The sequence below is a fragment of the Balearica regulorum genome, chromosome 4, assembly GCF_011004875.1.
Source record: "Balearica regulorum gibbericeps isolate bBalReg1 chromosome 4, bBalReg1.pri, whole genome shotgun sequence".
Taxonomy (NCBI): domain Eukaryota; kingdom Metazoa; phylum Chordata; class Aves; order Gruiformes; family Gruidae; genus Balearica; species Balearica regulorum.
Genome location: NC_046187.1, coordinates 45,753,751 through 45,778,028, shown reverse-complemented (window position 1 = coordinate 45,778,028; position 24,278 = coordinate 45,753,751). Strand labels below are relative to the sequence as shown.

At 38.8% G+C, this 24,278-nt stretch overlaps 1 protein-coding gene across 1 annotated transcript in view; it reads right to left on the bottom strand.

The window, feature by feature from the left end:
- Nucleotides 1–24,278, bottom strand: part of TENM3 (teneurin transmembrane protein 3) — a 430,831-nt gene that overhangs the window by 98,558 nt on the left and 307,995 nt on the right. Inside the window, 2 exon segments of the mRNA XM_075751933.1 lie at nt 53–175; nt 20,656–20,894. Coding sequence (XP_075608048.1) covers nt 53–175; nt 20,656–20,894 — 362 coding nt within the window.

Genomic DNA, 24,278 nt, shown 5'->3' with positions numbered 1-24,278 from the left:
AGAAAGGAAACGGTTCAAAAGAAGGAGAGAAATTGGTGCCTGTTTCACTTACCATTTTCTCCAGCAGGTACTGTTACAGGATGTGTTGGCACAGTATCAGAATTCACTTTTCCATTCTCAAATGTATCATTTTCAGTTTGCTGCAACTGCCAGTTGAGGCCAAACAGATGCATTGCTGGTGGTAAAGGATATAGGTTATTTGATGCTCTTAACCACAATGACAAATAGCACAAATAATGGCTTTCCGTGCTTCACAGCAGAATAGCAATTCATACATTAAAAAATTAAATTACAGGAACAAGCATTCACAGACTAATAGTTCAACTTAGCAATGGCACTAAGCAATTACTACCACTGTTCTTTAATGATACAGTGCTTTCGGTGAACGCAGATGACAGAAAGCTCACCAGTCTCATTTTGAGTCTTTTATTGGTCCCAAATCAATGTTCAAAAGGATAGGCAGTAATTATGTCCTTTTCTCTTTTTTCATTTTTGATCCTTCTAAAGAGACGAATCACTTAAGCGAGCTTCTAAATGACCTACTAAAATAAAAGTTTTCACCAGCAGATGGATCTGTTCTGGTTAGCCAGAAAGGGAAAAGAAACAACGCAAAAGGAGCAGAAGGAGGGTGCTGTGGGTTTTGCAGGACCAACCTAAGACACGAACGCCCCTTTACATCTTGTCACCAACACCCTGCACAACCTCGTTACGTGCCCATTCCCCATGCTAATCTACAGAACGAGGCCAGGACGTTAGCAGGGCTGGAGACACTGCTGTATTAATGATAATACATAAGCTAGCTTTCTGAACTACTTAATTCCCTACAACCACGTTTCTTAGAAAGGTGATACCATGTTAAAATGTTTAGCTAAGCTAATTATGAAAGTCAGTCAACCTTCCACGGTGTTAGGGGGAACTACTTAAGGAACCTCGATATCACCAGGGATTAATGAATGAACTCTCCATCTAAACTTTTAGACCAAAAATATGGAAAAAAAATCTCACCCTAATGCTATTCTGTGATACACACAATGTATGCAATTTCTTGCTATCTGTGGTGTGTTTCCTTCTTTTCCAATGACTGTATGATTCCACCAAAATTCATGCTATTGTAATTACTCTAATTTGCGTTTGGTATCATATGGGTTTGATGATTCTATGACAGCAGTTATCTTCAAAGCTGAAACAGTCCTTCGGTGCTACTGGGGAATAAAAATACACTGGAAAAATATTCTGTAATAATGTATTTTAACTATTCCTGCAAAATATAAAGAAGATAATTCACTGTATCTTGTTGCTTCTGCTCCTTCTGTCTCTGAAACAGATCACTGCTATAGGCAATGTTATTAATTTATTCACTCCTTCTATCCTAATGACAAACAGTTCCTCATCCCTTTTGGTTTCATCTCTGATCTTTCAATCTCTCTGTATTGACCATAGCAACCCTTACTTAAGATGAGCACACATCAGTGGAAGTTTAGTCAGGGAGACAGTGCACACTGCAGAATTAAGACCCTCTCTGCCAGGTCTCTGCCTTAAACTCCGCCCCCCCCCCCCCCCCCAACAAAACAAAAAACCAGAATGCAACCAAAGACCTATTATTGCATGCTTCAAAGACTGAAATCCTCAGTATAGATGACATATTCTCTTTGTTCCAAGTCTCTGACTCTACTATTACTCTTCTTTCTCCGACCTTAAATTGCCTGTCAAAGCCTGATAATGTAGAATGTTCCTTGACCCTAAAACCTTATTTCTTTTTTCCCCTCTCATCTCTCGTTAAACCATAAATCCAACCACCACCATTTTTGGCTCATCACTAGAATTAGCCATTATTATTTTGGCCCTCCCTCAGCTGAAATTCTTATTTATGTATTAATCATCTGATGATTGTATCTGTTTTAATGTATTTCATCAAAATCCCTAGGGTCAAACTCTACTATCTGTTATACTAGTTCACTTCACTGGCAGCAATGAAAGACTGCAAATAGCTAAATATTTCATCATTCAAACCCAGTACATGTCTTCAGTCTGGAGGTCTAAATCACCTCTCTTAACTTTGCTGGCTTCTTAGCACTCTTAATACTCTTCAGGAGAGAAAAAAAAAAGTGACACTCACTTGGTAATTCTCAAGTGCACCCCTTCCAAACGCACGAGCTTAGAACATGATTAGCAGCTCAGTCTGCTGGTGCTATGTACATGCCCTGTGCCTTCTCATGCTCCACTGGGAGATCAGAAGGGGAAGCTCCAACATGACCTTCTAGCCATTCCCTCATAATTCAAAACAGATGGAATTTGAAGTCCTCAAAGGCAAGGACTGTGGGATCTATATTGATTACATCTCAAAGAACCATAGTTACTACAAGGTAAGTGACAATCACCTTTTCTTTGTGTTTGTACTGATGTGAGTCCCACTGTAGTTCACTGTCAAAGATGGTGAGTAATAGTTGTATCCTTCAAAAATACTACTGCTCTCTCAACTTTGACACTGAAGTAACTAAGTTCAATAAACAATGTTTAATAAAAATGATCAGATGGATACATGCAGCTGTTTCACAGATTGTGAATATTGGAATATTTTTGAAGCAGACGAAAAACGTTGCTTGACAACTCCAATGACAACCCAAAACTTACAGCGTGTACTAATACACCAAATAATTCAACTATGTAATCTCTCTGAGACAGCACTATGGAATTTAGAGAATTCTCCTTTCACTACAAACATATGAGAACAACATGAAAGATTTAGGCTTGTTGATACAGGATCAAAATAGAAGGCACAACCTCTTCAGAGTTGGGAAACTTTAAGAACGTGGGTAAATTGAGTGATTAAGAAAAATTCAGGCACTATTTTGTCAATTAAGATTGGTCTCTTCTCAGCCAGCCATCTATATAAAAGCAAACTTTAAACTCTTAATCGGTCTTAGAAGGACAGTGAAGCACCTGTTAAAATTTCTTGATGCCCTCATGAGTCTGATAAGCAGCACTTGATACTGGTAACTGCACACTAAGAGCACACCTCAGCAGGGGTCTGAGACCTTCAAGTCAAATGTTATGAACTAGTTCTGAATTTCCAGAGGGGGAATGATGCAGGCAGACTGCAGTGGTGTATGTGTGTGTTTGATTTCCTAAAGTCTAGAACAGGATGAAGACTTTCTTCCACCTTTGGGACAGGGATGTAAGAGTTCGATCCCCTTCTCTGTTTCTATTATGTTCAGAAAAATGATAGCTTTACTTCCTTCTATAAAGAATTTGATATATGAAGCAAAATCAAAGGAAAAACATATAAAGCAAAATATATTTCTCTAGTCACAGCTGCTATTTTAGTCCCAAATCTAAAGCAGTTTCTTGATTTTTGGATTGGATATTGCCTGTCAGGTCTGTGTTATGCCCAATTTGGCATTTATTTGTTGTTAGACAATGACAATAAAGACAAAAGACCTTTCCTAGAGTAAACTAAGTTTGGAGTCTGCCCAATCTATGATGGTACTAAAACTGGAACAACTTTCAATACTGCCATACCTTTGACAGCAGCAAGGACTGTCTGAGAATGCCAGGTGCCTCTAACCAGAAGGAACGCAGCTTGTAATGGTTGTGGTCACGGACCACAACAACTCAATCCAAATAACCCACAGCTGCAAGTATGGATAAACCCTCAGGGGATGGGAGAAAAGACGGGTTGTCACAATTCAAAACGTGCCTACAAACCCTAACAAAAGCCTCCTTTTACTTGTATCAAGGCTGAGATCATCGCTCCCATCAGGGAACAGGATGACTTTTCAAGCAGAGAAACAGATGATGATATCCTCTGCCTATTCTGCTGCTTCAGTCCCCATCTCTATTCTGCAAAGTAATCTCTAGCTACCAACAGATCTTCACTTGCTGGAGTTATGATAGCATTTTACCTTAGGACTGACAGAGGTCTTTAAGGTGGCATTCATACTGCTACTGGCCAAATTATGAGCATTATGGCCAGCCTCTAGAGTGCAGGAATAGTTTAAATGGTGAGGAATCCATTCCCTCTAACAGAGTGGGAAGGAGAGGCATCAGAGAGGAGAAAGTCCTCTAGGATCTGTGCTGCTCTTGGCACTAACACAACACCAGCGGCTGGGTAGTGCAGGTTGATATTCTCCAGAACAAATCTCAAACATACAAGCAGTAACAAACTAACAGTTGGGCTTTTGCTCCCTCCCTTTATATTTCTGCAAAACAGCATGCTCCAAATGGACTGGGATATTCAAAGATCCGAGCTCAGATTAAAGGGGTGCATTTATACCTACAGTAGCATTGATGTCAACACAAAACTGCTATCATTTGTTACAGGCTATCAGGTAATTTTACCATCTGTCACCACACGGTTCACTGAAGGGTTTCTGAACCACCTTAAACTGCTTTTTCAAGCTTGGTTGATCTTACCTTTCACTCTGTAATTGAGGTCTAGTTATTTTGGTTTGTTAATCAGGCTACAAGGCTTATTTCCACTCAATAATTACAAGAGCAACTAAGAACACATTTCACAGCAAACACTTGAAAAAAACACTATGACTAGTTTACACAGTGTAAAACATTTTACAATAACCTGCTTCAGGAAGAAGTTGCTGCTATCAGGCCCTTTCATTCTTTTAATGTTGCCAGCCCATTTGTCTTGCACGCTTCTTTCTCAAGCTAGTATTGCTGTGCTTTATGCACTCCCTTTGCAAGGAACTTGCTCTTGAGCAAACACACTGTCTTAACACTTCAAAACCCTCTTTGAGACTTTCTTCAGCAAGCCAAAAAGAAACCCGTCCCTTTATTAGTAGGTGGTACCAGAGGCAGATAATTTATGTGACCACGTGGCAGAATTAGAGCTGTGGGAGCTGACAGCTACCTGCTGCATTTGACTGGGGAGTGCTTTCTCTTCGCTGCCTTGCTCACTGGCTCAAAGCTCTCTTCTGTGAAAGTTATGAGAGGCACAAAAAAAGAATTCTGTTCTAACAGAAATCCAATTTACATAGCTGTTTCTCCATTTAGCAAAAACTGGGCTTGTCTGGATTTTTTTCTTTTCTTTCTCCTCTTACACTTGAATGATAAGAGGATAGGGATGGCTAGTTGGTGAAGAAATCAGACAAGTGTCAGCATCCTCCAATATCCAGGACGTAGGTCTGAATAGAAAACAAAGTTTGGATACAGAGTATACATACAATGTTGGGGTTTAAGATTCCTATCAGAAAGAATATTTTTTTTTTTTGGTAGGAAAGAGTAGCTATATGGAATAAAAACACCAGAGAAACGTATTTATTATTCTGGTCAAAATTCAAGGGTATCTCTATCGTAACTTGCCAGGATCAACCACATCTTATTTTTAAGTGCTGTAAGTGACAAATAGGCTCATATGAAAAACAAAGGCATAGCAAACACCTGATGAGCTGTGCAAGTGGAAGCATTAAAGATGCAGGTGATAAGGATGAACAAGCAAAACCATACGCATATAAGCAGAGGCTTTATTCACAGAAGTAGCCCTATAGTAACTGGAAAGGTAAACAAAGTTTAAGTTTGAAGTCTCTGAAGTACTGGTCAGAAGTGCCAGTAATTCAACAGCTTCCATTTTGAATTTGGTAAACTTGTTTTGTTGCAAGGACAGAATTCTAAAGGCGACACAGTGTATTTCAGGGGAATGAGAATTCACAGACAGGAAGATTCTTGTAAGTAAAAAGGAGCAGAAATAGAGTTCCCTGAATTGGGAAATGGACTTCCAATGTTCCTCCAGCTCTTAGAATAACGACAGATGAAAAATTAACACTAGACAGTAGAAAGAAAAAACATTGGCTATCTCTAAGTAGCAAGCATCTCTCCAAGACCTCTGGAGATAAGGCCTATGGGTATGTTCTATAAACATAAGAACTCAGCACTGTGGGGAAAGTTGGCAAGAGGAACTGAATGATGTTGGTGACCCTCCTTCCCGTCTCCCATGCATTTTATTCATGTGTCTTATTATTCATGAAGCTGTGCTTGAAGATGAGCCTCGTGCTAAGATATTGAACTCATCTTCCAGGACTGCTAATGCTATGTATTTCTGGGTGCTGGTGCTTTCAAACCATGATTTACAAAATTGCTTCCCTAGAATTAATAGAATAATATATATGCACACTTGCGCATAAGGAAAAGTGAATATCATTTATATTTAAAGCAATGCAAAAAGATTATAATTTAAACTAAGCAAATTGCAATTATTGCTCAATCTTGTTGAAGGATTATCTTCTAGTTCATCTCCTATTGGCAATACATTTTCAAATGAAATATTTGAACATTGAAGTGGTTTTTAAAATTATCTCCCATATATTTTTCTTGCGGCTATAATTAGAATCTAAACCTATTTTATTCTGAAGGACCTGGAGTGGACCAGAAGATGTGCAAATCAACTCTCAGTGATTTGCATTAATTTGCTTTTTTCTGAGATAATAGGATGCCTTGGATGTTGCTGCAGATCAAATAGTGAATTAAAAATAGTTAATTAAAATTTTAAATAAAGTGAATTAAAAGTTACAAAGACAAATAAAATTCTTTATTTATTAGTGTTTTTCTCAAATCAACAAAAAGCATGCTATTTCTAAATTTAAAATAACTTAAAAGTACATGCTTTTGAGCATCTTCAAAAGGTTAGCCACCAGGAGCATCATACAAAAGTTTCTGAACCTATATTCTGAATGTAAAACATTTCAGTATAGCATTATATGAAAAACCTTAGTGATACCTATCAAGATCAATACAGTAACTGAAGAAGTGTGGTCTCTTTCCTTTTTATCCTGAACTGCTGAATGGGTCCATTGATTTTACTGTTTCACCTGCAAAAAAATCCAACCTTTCTACTTTTGTTTCTCGTTTTCTCTTGGAACCTTTTAACAAAGCATTGCAAACATATCACAAAAAATGCCTAAGAAAAAATACAGCTACAAAGATGTACCACCTATCTACTACAGATAAACTTACTTTCTTTGACCAGAAATCAAAGATGATTATATGCCATTTTAAAGTATTGTTGCATTTGAACTGTTAAGAAAGATGTGTGGTAGTCTTGGTGTAACTATTTTCACTACATTCACCCAAAATGGACTGTTTATTTCCTCTGAAAACTTGTATGGCTAGATGGCTCAGCTGTCAAGTCAGGGACTTTTATATAACAATGGTTTAATTCTGTCCATAGCATTATGTGAGGCACATTCAAAGCTTAAGGGAGAATCCAGATTTCTTAAAACAGAAACAAAGATCATTATTCAGTAGCCTCTTGTTTAAGTAAGATGTATCTGTTATGTCTTGTTTCAGATTTTCCATTTTTTCTGACGATCATCCAACATTCCCCATTATGTAACAGTCTTCAGTATTACCTAAATAGTCTTTAGTATTATCCAGGGCTTTCTCCTGAATATAGCTTATTTTTTTTCAGATAATGTTGTTCACAGTTAACAAGATGGTGAAAAATCATTACAGGTACAGAACGATGGGGAAGTGCATATTAGATTGCTGACTCCTTTGAGACGAGGGTTGTTTTTTCTCTTTTAGTTCACACAAAGGCATGAAAAACATTCCATAAATTTTGGGTTTCTATCTAATAAAGTCACAATCAATGATTTTGTTGTCAAGTATTGTGGGGAAGAAAAAATTCCCCTGATTTATGCTTTTCAAGACTGGGTTAAGACTGCAGGATAATTACTTCTCTGTATTCCTTCAGGCATTTCTTTACTCTCTTCCTTCTCAATCTTTAACTCCTTCCCTTTCCTCCCTTAAACTCACTTTCTGGAAAACAGCTGAGGCTCAGGTTTGTGCTTCTTAGTTTTTTTCCACAACTCCAACAGAAGTCTTGCTCAGGGCGACATCCTTTAGATCGCAGCCCTCATAAAACAGAAGTGTTAAGAAAAGCAATGCCAATCAATGTCTCAAAATTCATTGGAAACATCTTTCTTAGGCAAGAACACCAATGAACGGATCCAACCATTTTTATAGTTCGAAAGCCTTATTTATTAAAAAAAATTATCCCAAACTCAACATAAAACCAGAAATCTTGAGGGATATAATAATAATAATGAAATAGCACTATATGATCATGCATAACCTATTTGCATGTTGATGGCACAGGGAAGTGCAGTCTGATGAAAAGATTTAAGAACCAAAGGAAAAAGAAACAGGGGCCAATTAATGTGATGTTCAAAGGACACACCCAGCTGGGATTTTATAGTATATAGTGAAATACTTGTGTTGCATATTTCCATCTCATGACTGGCTAAAACAGATCAAAGCTTTTTTTATTCCATATTAAGAATGACAGAATATTGCAGCAAACATGCAATAAGGAGAAATGTAATAAGCTTTAATAAAAGATGATAATAAGGTATGATAAGAACTTTTGGAATGTTACCAAATCTGGAATGTAAGATGAAAGCATCTGCATGTAGAGATTGTAGTGTGTTATTTGGAACCCCACGGAGCTAAACTGTGATTAGAACTACATATTTTTCCATAAATTAGCTTTTGTTTTGAATTTCCTGCTGAGATCTTATGCAAGTTGATTGAACGTGCAAGTCAATATATAGGTTTTCTAATCCTTTGGTGTTTGTTAGGCTTCATGATATCACGATTACAGCGGTCCACTTGTAAATCAAAGGTACGTGATTGAGGCCAAAACAAAATAACCTATAACCTCTTAACAAAACTTCTTTACAGTGATTTAGATCTATCTGTGATAATTACCACTCACCTACCTGAACTGTGCAATTATGCAGATGCATAAACCAACCACTACATGCAGATCAACTTGCAAACCCACAGAATTTCCACTAAAATCCATATTTAAAAACAGAATAGACACTCGGAGTTCACCATCAAAGAGGCCTTACACAACTCTACCTTACCTCAACACCTCCAACAGAAACTTGTAAGCCATGAGTTATCTGCATAAGCAATCAATCTTGTGCAAATCTTTGGTTCAAAAAAACCAATGTTTAAGTCAGCTCAATGACTGCAGTTCTGCCCCTACTGAAACCTCTCCACCATCCTCTGGTTTAGCTCAGTTACTCACAGGGACATAGTTCCTCACTACATCTCCAAGACTCACGACTACCTAAGCAGCTGTGTATCTGGGCCAGACACACGCAGGAGGGACTGGCTACTAGATGAAGCATCCTTTATTATACAGTCATTAATGCGTTTTATGTGCATTGGAATAAAACACCATGTTCCTTCAGAGGCCTCTCTAGAGAGAGACGTGGCTTTTATGAAACTATTCCTGTGAGCAAAAATATACTCTAAGTATATTAATAAAGAGCAAACAGAAAAATTAATTTATCAAAGGAACCTACGACATAGAGACAACCTTACTGTTAATTGTTTGAAGGCCAGTGATTTGTTGCTTGCAAGCCAGTTTGTAAGCCACTTTGTATTTTTTTTAAGAGTTATATGAGCCTTGGGAAAAACAAGTTAGGATTACAGTTTCACATTGATTTCCCCCCCCACCCTTAAAATCAAATCAGGCAAAACATTGAACTATAAAATCTTACAGGTGATATAAAGAATAGGAAGTCTTAGCTCTAAAGCAGCGGTCACCTATAAATTGATGGAGAAAACCAACTACTGTTTTGACTGTGAAAAGACATTGGATCAATAATAAGGATGTGTTTTAAAATTATCCTGTACTTTTGGCTCCAGCTGAATTGAAACAACAAGGATTTTATCCCCCCCTTTCAAATGTGTGCCTACCTGCATATTGCTACCTCTACTTGATATTACTAACGGGTGAGAGATAGAAAAGATGCTGCTGGGGACAAAAAACTGGCAAATAGGTTGAAAACATAAAGAACTATTCCTTGGCAGCCGTGAAAACATTTGGAGTGAGTCAAACGAGGACCCACTGTCCACCAAAAAATGCATCAATAAAAACCGGTGTGAAACGTGGCATTTCAAAGATGAAAGAGAAAATGAAACAACAGATGAGTCTGGAGCTTTCACAAGTGAAGACAAACTTACTGTACCCAGTTATTGTGTTACACCTTGTGAAACTCATGTAAATCCGTGGTTAGCAAAGGGTGTTAACTCTACGCAGCTGGCTGTTCTAGAGTTTTCAATGACTATTATTAAAATAATACTACTACTCTTCCTGTATCATAGTAATAGTAACTTAAAAGTATTTTTCAATTAAAAAAACCCAGGAACCATATCTGTTTCTTTACTTAAAGGTTTGTGGAGCTAGCTAATTTTGCAAATGGCTGATACTCATTTACAATACCTAACCTAACACCTCCCCCCCGCCCCGCTTCTGTAGAGTTATTAAAAGAGATGCTTCTGTGTGATCCTATTTCATCAAATGTTGGCAAAACCACTCCGGTTTTGTTTGGTTAGTTTTATTATTGCTGAAAATTAAAGATTTCAAATGCAAATGCCCACATCATCTAAACAGTTGTAATGCATTTGTTTTTCCTAGATTATAAAACTACAAATGCTCTTATAGGTGACAGTTTCTAAGAGACAGATTTTTTTGTTTTTGTGAATGAAATTGTCTGAAATGGCATCCATGTGAAAATGAAGGATCTCATATTTAAAGATTCCTGTCTACTGCTGAGGACACCTAACTTTCATCCATAATTAATCACTGCAGTGGGGTAATTACACCTATATAAAACCCTGCGTTTTTGCGATCTCAGTCATAAATGTAACATCAAATGATATTGCTCTCAGCAAGTTTGGACATACGTACTTGACCTTTTTATTCTGAAGCGCTTGTGTATGGAGAGGTTTACCAAAATCTCATCTAGATCAGACATTTTTAACAGCATGAATTTTTTAAAGCATTCAAAAAGAGACCAAGCAGTTCTGTTCATAGAAAAGATTCAAGAAAAGATTGCATTTTACAGAAAAGATGCAATTTATACACAAAACTACCAGTTTTAATACATATATTATAATTCATATATCACAGCAGATAGCACATCTCTATGGTCTGGCTTCTTTCTTTAGACACAAGTCAGAAATTAACAGGAACTTCCAGCAAAGAAGAGAAAACTGTAATCCTATGTCCACAACAACTTTAGTAATCAACTGAGTAATTTCATCTCTGCTTTATACAAAATCTCTTAAACATAAGCATACATTTGAAGTATTACACATGCTTACATACTAGTAAAATACTACATGTTTACCTCCATTGATAAAATAGGAACTACATCTCTAAATTACTCTAAGCTTGCTATCCATCCGAAAAAAGTAGCTGGTGTAATTTAGCTTAATTTCTTATTAAACTGAAATATTGTTACTATTTGGGGGTCTGCCAGGAGATTAGAGGAGGAGTGCAGAAGGGCCCACATCTCTACATAATGTACTTGCAAGAGATTTCAGTATTCCTGAGAACACCATCCAGATTTTGAAAAACCACCATATTGCATCACAGTATGATGGCAGAATGGGACCTACGGACAATGACATCATGTCATCTTGCAGTTTATTACTAGACTTGTTATATCGCCAGGATTACTGAGTTTCAATTTGCTCCACTGGGCAAAAGCGGAAGGGTGACAGGACTATTGCCAAAAACCTTATGATAAATCTTAATTAGAATACAAGCCTTTTTCAGAGCAGAGGTGGGCATGCTCCTTGACGGATTAACTTTTTTAATCCCTTGAAATCTTGTCAAGTCTCTTTTAACCTCCTGACTGCCAATTACATGTTCCTGCATCCTTCTGTGTGAGGATTATCTTTCTCAATGAACGTTTCACTCTCAGTGCCACTAACAATGATAGTATGTGACATCCACAACACCAATCAAATATTAATACTGTGCACTCCTGAAATAGTAAATATTATATTATGCTTTGCACTTAGTCTGAAACACAGTAACAAGATCATTGCTTAAAAAAATCAACTAAAGGCATTATCCATAATGGTATTCTTGCAAGAGACAAGAAAGTATATTTAATGTTCATGCTTCAAGACATCATAGATGTTCAACATGTTCAGATTTTGTACCATTTCAATGAACAATGTTAAAAACATTTTCAGCCTAATTCAGCCCAATAAGGTGGTGAAGTGTAAAAACTTAATTTTCTAACTAGTCATTCTCTGTCTCCTGGCTTTGAAAGAAAGAATGTGGTAAACATAAGAAATTACATTATTGTTTACAAAACATTTCTACACTAAGGAGGCACAATGAGCTCACCAGCAATGCTGTAAACATTACATGAAACTCATACAGATATCTAAAGGTCAGGGCTATGGGATACCAAGGAAAATAAATTTATCTCATGTTAAACATAGCTGAAAATCTCTGCAATGGAGAAAGTCATGGAAGTACTAGCTGCAATATTAAACTTCATGTTAAAGCATAAACACAGTGTGGGCAGTCACATGTGCATCTGAATACTGCCATTTACAAAGAACATGTCAGAAATGACTGAAAGGATTTGCCTGAATTGATGTTACTAAGACATGGCCTACAAATATCAATTATGTGGCTTTTACAGTTCTGATTTCAAAGATTATGAAGCACTGAAATGAACTAGGAGATTGGTACTTCAGACTTTGAGGACTTTCCTAAGGTTCATTCAGCATGCTAAATTCCTTTAGAAATGTCATCTACCTGCTAAATAATCGTGCTGTAATGCATTCACCAGGAATATGATCATATGCTGAAGACCCAAGTGAAGAGACTACACACCCTTTGGTCCTGGCCTTGTAGCTAGACCACATATCTGCTCTTCTGTCAGAGAAAAAAGCAACACGTGGCACTGATGTCTAAAACAACCAGGAAGCAGCTTTTGACAAGGGCAGAGCAGAGCCACACGTGCTGGGGAGGCAGAGCCCTAGACACGGCGTTTGCCACGAGAGGCAGCCAGAAGGTGGCTGCCCATGACATTTGGAGCTGAGTGTGACCTGGAAAAGCCCATTCTGGACAGAGGCAAGACATCACTATGTACCTAATCCACAGCTTCTTACTTTGAGAGGCAGCCACTTCTAACTCCCACCAAGCCCGAATGGATACCAGAAACCTTTAATTTGGGAAAAGAAAGGATGACAGGGAACAGTGCTGCTGCCTCCAAAAGCACTAGAGACACCCAGAGCCTTCCCTAAAAGCCCCATGGATTGTTCAAATGAGAAGTTGCCTATGACTTTGCAAGGAGTGATGTATTTTCCATAGTGCTGGAGGCACTGGCTGCCTTCACAGCTCCAGATATAAGCATACATTGAGCAAGAACATGAGACAATCAGACAATGCTAAGAAGCCATACTTAGATAGCTGATGTGCTTTCTCAAAAAGGTTCATAGAAAAGAAGTTTCCCTGCTGTAGCTTTTTGGATGGTAATTTGAATACATTGTGCTATATGGATTTGGTAAAATGTAAAATCTCAGAGCACTTGAAGAAAGTGATGACAACAGAACAAGAAGAATGGCAAAATATTTCTGATTTATTTTTTTTTTTAGAATAATATATATAAATATATTAGTCTACCTCAATGCCTCTAATTTGATGGAAAGAGAAACAGGGTGAGAGTATAAACCTGGCAAACTAAAAATCTGCCTCATATCTGCAGACAGGGAACATATTTCCAACCTACACACCTCAGTGAAGCTCCAGTTATAGCTAAGGTCCCTGCACAACCTAGGGAAGCAGACAGAAATGGGGAGAGAATGCAGAATAACAAAAGTTCTTGATGAAGCTCTCAGTGATAATAGCATTACAATACTCAAAATTAAATGCAGGTCAAAGAGAAAAACAGTTTCTATAAACACATAATGAAAGTAAAGGTGATTAATGGCAACTAAACTACATTCTCCCTCATGCCTATTAATTACAATACCTATGCTGGGTATTGTAATAAAAATTCCATTTAAATGGCATTATTAATTAAGTTGTTTTCCTCATCCCTGGCAGTAATTGAGCTTTACAAACAGCAGAATAATGTTAACTTGGCATTGCAATCAAAAAGAAATATTATATTGTTCTTTATTGACAAAGTAAAATAGATTCCTTTTGATTACAGGTACATTTAGTTGTTGCTTTAGTCACAAAAATTCAGTTCTATAAACTGTCATGGCTGTAAGTCCATTAGTTTTGGGAGGGTGGTTCTGACCTGCTATAACTTCTACCACTGAGCCCAACAAGAAAGGCATCTGGTCTCCACAATCTGGGAACAGATGCGAATGACAGCAGCTGTCACACTAAATCCTGAGTAATACGGGACAACCATAGACAACAGACTCAGAAACAGCACTGCAGACATGGAAAGTTAACCTCAGCCTGCAGAAACAGACAATTTTCTAATTTTTAAGCATTACTTAAAACTCAACTGCAGGATAGTTAATTCACGCTCAGCTGTAATTTTCACACCCTGCACCCTTCTGTGTCAGTCTCCTCATGATAAAACTTGTTTGCAATTTTTCCTGGCCACCTTCTTCTTCTCTTTTTATCTTAAAACCTCTTAAGTTGCTCTGTTCTTATTCTCAGGAAGTTTTTGAAATAACTCTGAAGATAGTTGTCCATTATTAGAAATCTATTAGCATATAAATTTTTTTCAGCTTACTTAAGTATCTTGAGATAATGACGAAAAAAAGTAACATTTTCAGATGGACAGAAAGCATGAATGTACAATATAATAACCATAGAATAAGCAGAATGTATCTATTTTTATACAAATGTAGACAATATGAATTATCTGTAATTATCAAACACAGCTTTCAAGTCTGGTATCTTTTTCCCATTCACATTTCATTTGCAATTTGCATTATGACTGTATGGTCACCTCTGTGTCAGAGCAGAACAGCAGTTTTTCTACTGTTTCTCATGGAATGAAATATAAACTACAATGTATGTTTTCCCAGAAGATGCTTCAGTTGTTAAGTCTAAATGTTAGCTTTCTTTTCTGTCCAAAACGGATTTGCTTAATTGTTCACAGCAAGCAGTAGTGATAAAAATAGTCCTGTGGCCTTTTTATTCTAATAAAATTCCTTCCCCCCCCCCCCCCCCCCCCGAAGAGATGTTGTTCTGTTATCACTGATATTTAAATATTTGCTTTATCACAAAGAATAGCTGGTTGTTGTATATTCTTGTCCTGACCATTGGCTGCAGAGCTAAGGCTAACAAAATGATCAATCCCAAGGTACACAGAGGGTAAAATGCCTAACGGACTTGAAGTATGACACATTGTTGTGAAGAAGCCAGGACAGCAGAGGCCTGACTACATAGGTCAGGTCTCACTGTGTATTCAAAGAATGTTTTATGTTAATAGAAACCTATTTAGTAGCTATAAGACAACATTCATGACAGATGCATTGAATCTTTCAGTGTGCAACTCTTCAAGCTTAGTTGACTGAATCTGGCGTTGTGTAATTCCAGCACTGAACTGAGGAAAACTGCTTGCCTCTTTGGTTTCATGCACAGTGAAAATGACACTAACCTCTTGTATTGACTTGGACAATGTTAAGATAGCGCCATTGGCAATGGACAATCAATTGCCAAAGCAATTCCTGGGGAAGAAAGAGGGGCCCTGATACACCCAAATTCTCATTAATTTCATCCAGTTGTTGAAGCCACACTAAAGAAGAAATAATTCTTCTTTAAATAAGAAGAATTCTTGTTTAAATAAGAAGAATTTCTTTAGAAATAATACAGTACCAATCAATCTGTTAATATAGCTGGTTAGAGTCTGTGCTATGCAAGAACATACTGTAAACAACTCGTAACGGATGCGGTTCTCTGTAATTGCACAGTGGATTTTTCTGTTAGGAAAAAACCACACCCAAGAACAACAAACTCCTGTCCCTAATAAAACCAAGAGTGGACAACAGAAGATCCCAAAACGTAGAACTGAAAGGTTGGAGGTTACATAGGAAACTTTGATTTGATGCCCATGTTTGACTTAGTAGTTGCTCCACAAAACTTTCCCTTCGTTCATTCCCTGCAAATGATTGATGCTGAATGAGGCAGTAAGCCATGGGGAGAAGTTCTGTTTTGTCTTGCACACTGTAAAGCTGGACTCTATTTCTGGCTCTCACACAGACTCCCTGTACAAAGTTTGGGTAAAGCTATTAATGTGTATACAGCAAGAGGTCAAACTAAGGCAACTTTGTATTTCTTACTCTTTCATGGCTTAAATTTAATACTGCTCTTCCTAGCCTTCCAAAGAGGGGAAAAAGATTCTAAAATGTTCATGTTGTAAAAAAATTGGTCCTTTTCTTCCTTGATTGCAAATCTGATTACGGACAGCAGTTAAGCAAATGAGTAGCTTAAAGAAACTCCAGTGTAATCTTGATCCTAAAATGAGGCAGTTTATCTTCTTTATTGCCCATCTTTTTAACCCATTATTTCAGGGAGCTTTTCTTTGAATCCTTTACTCTAAACCAGAGCTATTTTTTAATTCCACTCTTCTTTATGTTGCTGCACTATCTTTTGGTTCAGCACTTGCAGGTTTCTGTTGCTCAATTCCTTGTTTCTCAACCATTTAACAGTAGATGAAGCCTCTAAACAAAGGACCAATTTTTCTCTAAAAATTAGGTCTCATTGACAAGAACGGCAAACTTAAACATTTTGTACATTGCAAAATGGTTGAGAGAGACCATGAGGGCTAGAAAAGCCAGAATTATGCAGGGAGGCTGTAAGTGAGACTTTGCTTTAGACTGAGATAACATTTTGAATTCCTTGTGACCCCCAAAGACTGCATTAAGTGGCCTTACAATGCAGCATTTGCTCTGGTCTCTCCCCATGCTGACATCCTCTGCTCTCACCTCCTCTTTGTAGACTTTGTAAATGTAGGAGTCCTTCCCGTCAGAGTGATGGAAGAAGTGCAAGACAGACCAGACTCTTTCCTCTGGCTGGGCTAACTGATGGAGCAGTAATTGACTGAGCAGTTCTGCAAAGGCAGACATGAAGTCTAGCAAACTGTCTCTTCTGCCTTATGTTGCCTGAGCAGAGGCAGCGAGATCTGAAGACACTTTCTCTACCCATATCCACTGCAACTACAATAAGCCTGGGCATGACATGCTCACCTCTCTGCCTTTCTGAGAAGGGCCTGGTTACACTACTGTTCATCGGGCGACCAGTCCCACTAGATCTTTAGTCTGCAGCTGCCACAGTCATGCTGTGCACACCAGCCGCACTATGTTCTGTATCAGTGTGTACTGGCATATTTTTGCAGCAAGGTCCGTAGCGTTTTCACGCTTGTGGCAATGTCTTTCTGTGAAGTTCAAAACACGTCTCAAACTGGCTTTACAAATGTGACATGCCACCTCAGCTGCTGTAAACCTCCGCAGACAAGCCAGACCACTGCGTTAGAGGCATGCCATGGGATGCTAGAGGTCACACAATACTGCAGTCCTTCCCATCTTTTTACATTGCGACCAATTTCCTACTCAGTCATTTCCCTTTCACACCTATGCTATTAAATGCTTAACCAAGATGAAGGACCGTTTCCATCTTACATTAATGACTTCCACCGATTTATACCTGGATGGCCTATTAAATGGAGAGTATTTCTGATATTACATCTATAGAGATGGGAAAACCACATATATGAATGAGTGTAATCCATTCATGGTTTTATGGACCCAAAGTTCTCTAGAGAGCATCCCTGAGTGCTGGATTTTACATTTAGATTGCTGAGTTAGCTGAAATATGTGTAGTATCACCAGTAGCCAAAGAGCTCCCTATTGACTATGGGCAGAGGAAGGCTCTTGTGCATTGTTTATTTCAGCAAGGATGTGAGCTGGCGTGTGCCCATGAAATGTTGTACAGCTATATTTGGGTTTTTACAGGGTATGTGAATAAATGATGTGTGGAGCTGAAAGCTCTCACTCACTGGAAAGCTTGTCTCTTTTTCCCGAATACAGGAATAGAGGTGCATTAGATATGCTTATATTTCTTAATGTGCCTGTGGGAGAAATAATCCAGTACAGCTATTTTCTTGTGTCCCTCAGATTCATAAGTAATCTGGCTCTTTGGGGCTAGCAAAGTGTAGAGCTCAGCTCAAAATCAGGTCTTCAATATTTTACTATCAGTATGGCTGTTTTTCCCTGTTCTTGACAGTGATACTTCATACTGAATTCCTTCTTTTGTATTTATGTATTTATTTAGTAGCAGATTTTTACTTCTGATGACTTATGAGGCAGTATTACGGAGACTGAGCGCAATTAATGTGTTTTATAAATGGGATTATTCCAATCCCACTTTAAAAAAGAGGTAGTGTCAAAGCTTAACTCTAAACCACACTTTTATACTCCTGTGCACATTCATACAAAAGAACCACAAATCCAATGACTAAAAAGGGCTGGACTGCAATGGCAAACCCTACGTCTGCATACATGCCTTTTGCTCTTACGGGCTGGCAGCTGAGGTGGAAATGGCGCTCAGGGAGCTCTGCTTTGCCAGGGCAGAGGAATTTCCCCAGCTACTCAGCAAGCCAGTTTCTTGCATCGTTCACAGGAGCTTCAGCCCAGTAAGAACTACTTCAAAGGTTTTATATAGCTTACACTGTGCCTTGGATTGAAATGTAACAAGCCTGTTTCAACAAAGGCAATGAAGACTTAAGGATCATAGGGCCTTCTAGGCTTTATTATTAATTTACACTGATTTTAAAAAGAGGGAAGGAGAGATTGATTCCCCTCTTTCTATTTTCTTTCCTTGACTTCTGAAGACTCTGAATCTGAGTGCAATGAATACAAAAAAACCAGACCCTTACATTTATATTTCCCTAACTGTGGTGACTTAAACTTCTAATTAACAAATGCGGTAAAAGAAACTCTTCAAGACCATTATGGACTCAGAGGTGAAAAAATCTGTAATCTGGACAAATGTATCAGGTTTGTGTGGCAAGGTTTTGGTAGTGGGGGGGCTACAAGGGTGGCTTCTGTGAGAAGCTTCCCCTGTGTCTGACAGAGCCAATGCCAGCCAGCTCCAACTCAGACCCACTGCTGGCCAAGGCCAAGCCAATCAGTGACAGTGCCTCTAAGATAGCATATTTAAGAAGGAAAAAAACCAACCTAGTGAGAGTTTTTGCAGCCAGAGGGAAGAGTGAGAAGATGTGAGAAACTTTGCAGACACCAAGGTCAATGAAGGAGGAGGGCGAGGAGGTGCTCCAGGCGCCAGAGCAGAGATTCCCCTACAGCCCATGGAGAAAGGATGAGGGGGTGTAAAGATTCCACCTGCAGCCCGTGGAGGAAACCACACCAGAGCAGGTGGAAGCACCTGAAGGAGGCTGTGACCCTGTGGGAAGCCCGCGCTAGAGAAAGCTCCTGACAGGCCCCGTGGAGAGAGGAGCCCACGCCAGAGCAGGTTTGCTGGCAGGACTTGTGACCCCGTGGGGGACCCACGCTGGAGCAGTTTGCTCCTGAAGGTCTGCACCCCATGGGAGGGACCCATGCTGGAGCAGTTCATGAAGGACTGTAGCCCGTGGGAAGGAATCATGTTGAAGAAGTTGGTGGAGGACTGTCTCCCGCAAGAGGGACTCCATGCTGGAGTAGGGGAAGAATGTGAGGAGTCCTCCCCCTGAGGATGAAGAAGCAGCAGAAACGTGTGATGGACTGACTGCAACCCCCATTCCCCGTCCCCCTGTGCCGCTGAGGGGGGGGCGGAGGTTGAAGGCGGGAGTGAAGTTGAGCCTGGGAAGATGGGAGGGGTGGGGGGAGGCATTTTAAGATTTGATTTTATTTCTCATTACTCTACTCTGATTTGATTGGTAATTAGATGAATTTTTCCCTAAGTTCAGTCTGGTTTGCCCGTGGCAATAACTGGCGAGTGATCTCTCCCTGCCCTTATCTCGACCCACAAGCCTTTCGTTATACCTTTTCTCCCATCTAGTTAAGGAGGGGAGTGATAGAGCGGCTTTGGTGGGCACCTGGCCTCCAGCCAGGGTTAACCCACTGCAACACAGCCACAGAAGAAGTTATAAGCACAAAAAAGAGCCTACTCTGTTCTCTTATTAAAGTCAATGACATTTTTCTCACAGACAAGCACTTCTCCCATTAACTGCCTAAACCTCAAATTATATAATATTTATAGCGAACATTTATGCAATTAAATAATTAAAGAGATGAAGAAATAAAGGAAATCCTCTAAAATAAAAAATTGGGAACAGGAATTTAACAAACAAATAGAGAAAAGAGAGAATAATTAAAAATAAACAACCCACAGGAGAGGAAGAAGTCGTCTCCATCTTCTCTGTATGTTGTCATTTTAGACAATTATTTTCCCTATCTTGCAATCAAAAGTCTGTATTAGACTTTTGCTCTAGCTCTATACACCAACATACATGTATGCAATGATGAAATATATGATAGTTAGCATTCCTAAACATCGTATTAGCCGTTTCACGCAAAATAAGAGGAAAAACGTTCCATGGATATGCTGCAAGTTATCTTCACTTTACAGAATTTTTACAGCCTATATTTTACATGTACTTTTGTAAGAACTAGACATCACATAGCTTAATTGCAGTTCAAATACTTCTTTAAAGTTAATTCACCCACTATCATGCCGCAGAATGCTTGCAAAATATCCAGATTTTCTACTCCCTCTAAACAATTGGGTGTTTTCATTAAATCATTGCTGTGGTTTTTACTGTTACCAAAACCTTTGCTAGTTAAAGTAGTAGTATGTCACAGTCCGTCAGACATCCCTATTCATGGTGACAATTATAAAAAAATGGAACTCACCTATAAAGTAGGACAGTAGTATTGCCAGCAGCACTGAGACCCCTACAGCACAGAGTGCAGTACATTTCCAGCTACAGTACTTCGAAGACTTCTTGAATTTAAAAGCACTTCTGGATAGAGTGTTCCTAGGTAGTGGCCGAGTAGGAGGGGAATAAACAGAGCCGGATGCCATTGTGTACCCTGGCGTTGCAGTACTGAACAGCGGTGTGGTCCCTGTTCCTGTTTTGAATAGGAAATGCCTGTGGAAGAAAGAGTGTATGGTAAAGTATAAAAGTAAATAAAGCTGGAGCATAGGCAGTCATACCTCTTTTGTTTAATGTTGCCTATTTTTCAAATAGCTAACAACATCCAATCGACACTGGGTCATAGATGAAATGCTTGTAGTGACATTCGCACAAAAAAAAAAAAAAAGGCACTTTCACTTTAAGAAGAGACTGAACCTCCCCAACATCAGTGATACACTGGTATCCAGAGAGGATGCAGAACTACCCAAAATACGGTATGGTAGGGAGGAGGTGTCTCAGAGTTTATCCAACAAGTAGGGACAGGCTTTCTGCTGCTGTTTATTTTTGTTGGCTTCCGCTAGAGACTACAGGGAACTCCATTAAAAAGTCAATAATGAGCAATCTGACTATAGCCCACACTACTTATCACAGCTTTCCTGGGTTAAGTACAAAGAAAAACAGCACTCTCTCAGATACAAACTTTTGGCCAGTTTGCCAAAATTAGCCGGTTAAAAGATTTTTTTTTGTCTCCTAAATACTCAGTTCACTAATTCCTGTCTCCTCGCACATAATCTTACCATAACAAGATCTGATTATGGATACAGCAGCTAGTTACAGCCTGGGAAGTATGCTAAAGCAATATATTTAGCGAGTGCTCAGAAAGAATCACAGCCAGCAACAGAAATGAAAAGCAAAGCCAAAGTTAAGACACACTCTGTGAGTTAGCAGTAAACTTCATTTTGTTCAATTAAAATTTCTAAAAGAAATATTACCCCCTGAGCCTATCTACAGTACAATCCTTTAATTTTAGTTCATGCAAGTATAATTATTTTGGAAGACCCTCTAAGCATGGCATATACTACCTGGAGTTTTTCTCCTGACTCACATATACAACTCTACAAACAACAAAACCTCAGCCAAAGATCTTTGCACCAGGGTTTTTTCCATCAATTTGTTATGTTGGCAACTCTGCAGTGTAAGGCTTGGCCTTAGCTAATTAGGCTTTGCAAAATGAATACATTATAGCTAAAAATGGTAAGAAAACACACTGTGGAGAATTTTGAACTTACCAAGCCCATGAACAGCTAAACAGAACTAGAGAGGTGTTTGCATTTTTTAATAGGTAAGAGACACTCATGAATTGCTGATACGCAGGTCCACCTGAAGCCACGTGCGTGCCTGCATTGCGTTTGCCTACTGCATGCCACCTATACAATATGGGTCAGAGGATCTAGCACCAAATGAGCTAGCTGTGGCAGGGAAAGCCCTCTTGTTACATCATGTGGCACTGTGGACAGCTGCCTTGCAGCCAATGGGACTTTCATCCTTCAGGACCCATGCTAAGTTCCTTGCATAGTAATGGACCAACCTATACAGGTATAGCAGCTTCGTCAGAAATGTGCTGTAGAGACACTAGAAATTAATTTGCCCCACTGCAGTCTGAGAAAAACACCAGCAACTGATAAACAAGGTTTGTTATTTGCAGGTGATTTTGCTACAGGAGGTTAACAGATGAACTAGAACATCTTGGCATAAGCCCTCTCCTTGAAAATATATGCATTACAAACATGATCCCATGAAATATGCTACATAGGTTACTTCATTTTGCACAGTATTAAACTTGCTGGCAGTAACAACAGAAGAATACGGACTAGATCTACCGATGCACAACACCACATCCCAATTTTTCTTGGCTTCTGTGCTTAGAGGATTACCAACAATTTCAAAATACAAAGCCCTTGTGGTTCAAATCCTCTCTAAGAAGGTACTTCATTAAAAGTTGTGACATTTTCTATGTAGCAAACATCACAATAATAATAGTAACTAGCCCTATGTAAAGAATGTTTTACACCTTAGAACACCATTACTTTGATTTTACAGACTCACAGAAGCATGTACATTCATTAAGTCCTGATAAAGTGTCTTATTCACTTGACCTTTACTGCTCTTTCATTTCTGGCTACGTATGGTAAATGCTATGTCCAGGTATATTTCACAAAAAAAATATCTACACAGATCTCAAAAAAACGCCAAACACAAAGGTGGCTACTTCTCTCTCTATGTCCAAAGTGTACTGTTTTGGGGGACCGAAGGAAAGCCATACAGTAGACAGAATAATACTCCTCCTAAACATCAGCTTCCATGTTAAAAATAAGCTGCCTGACCAACCTGCAATTTTCACATCCTCCTGTTCTTGCTGTTAGGCTCAAAAGACTAAAAATGGAAACTGGCATTATATCAGCACTTGAATGGAACTCCATATACTCTAAGCTTTAACAAAATAATGCAACAGAACAGTCAGCCTCTGATCTTTTCCTTTTTTTTTTTTTTTTCCTCTGAGAAAGTGAGAGCTGAGACGTTGGCTTTGGTGCAGCACAGCCTACTAGAGACTGTAATCCATGTTCTCAAAGCCTCTGAGGAGTTAATCCCATAGATAAACTTGGGAGATGGCCGCATATCTGTGGTGGTGTGAGCAGTCACAGCTCTGACAGTCCACCTCAGGCATCAAGGCAATGAAAGAAAATTGTAACTTTTATATGTGAATTCAGCAGTGTGTAGTCCTAGGCAGCACACAGCATGACTCCTCACTTTAAGCTATTCCTCCTCTGCTTCGAATCCCATGAATACAATGCCCGAGTGGTCGCACCGGCTGGCTGGAGAATCATGAGAGGAAAATGATGACAGAAAACCCTGCCTGGCATCTTCCTCTGGGTTAAGAAAAATTTGTTTGGATCTCTCTATTCCTAATGAGTGGAGTTACTAACAAAGTTGTCAGAGACTCTCCTGCTACATTAACTGCAAGTGCTAAGTATTTAAAGTGTAACGCTATCAGACTTGTACATCTTGTCTGCCTCACTGAGCCATGCCAAACAGTGTTCCTATGAGATGCTCAGAAGGATATGGTATCTGACAACAAATCCAGGCTGCTTCCAAATAATGCCGACATTCTTATGCTCTTGAAATATAATCTATTCACAAATGATTTTAATTATCTATGTATCCATCTACCTTGTCTTTTTAAACCACAGAACTTGAATAGCTAAGTTCTAAAGCCTAAACTGTTTGCACTACATGACCAGGCACTGACTTACTGGCAATTACACTGTTTCATCTCATAGGGAGCTTATAGCATCTGCAGTGGTGTATCTTCCATTCAAAATTGATCATCGAACAAGCACTTGTCAGATCCTCATATAAGCAGCCCTTTAAATATTTTATTAAGCTTTAGAGTACAAAAATCCAGTGAATCACGCTAATATTTTACAAGACAAGCTAACTCTGTTTTTATTAAATAATTCAATTCACTTTTTAAAGCAAATAATCTTCTATTTTTACATTTATTCAATATCTAGTTCTGTCTGCTTATTCAACATATGTTTCTATTAAAAAGTGCAGCTA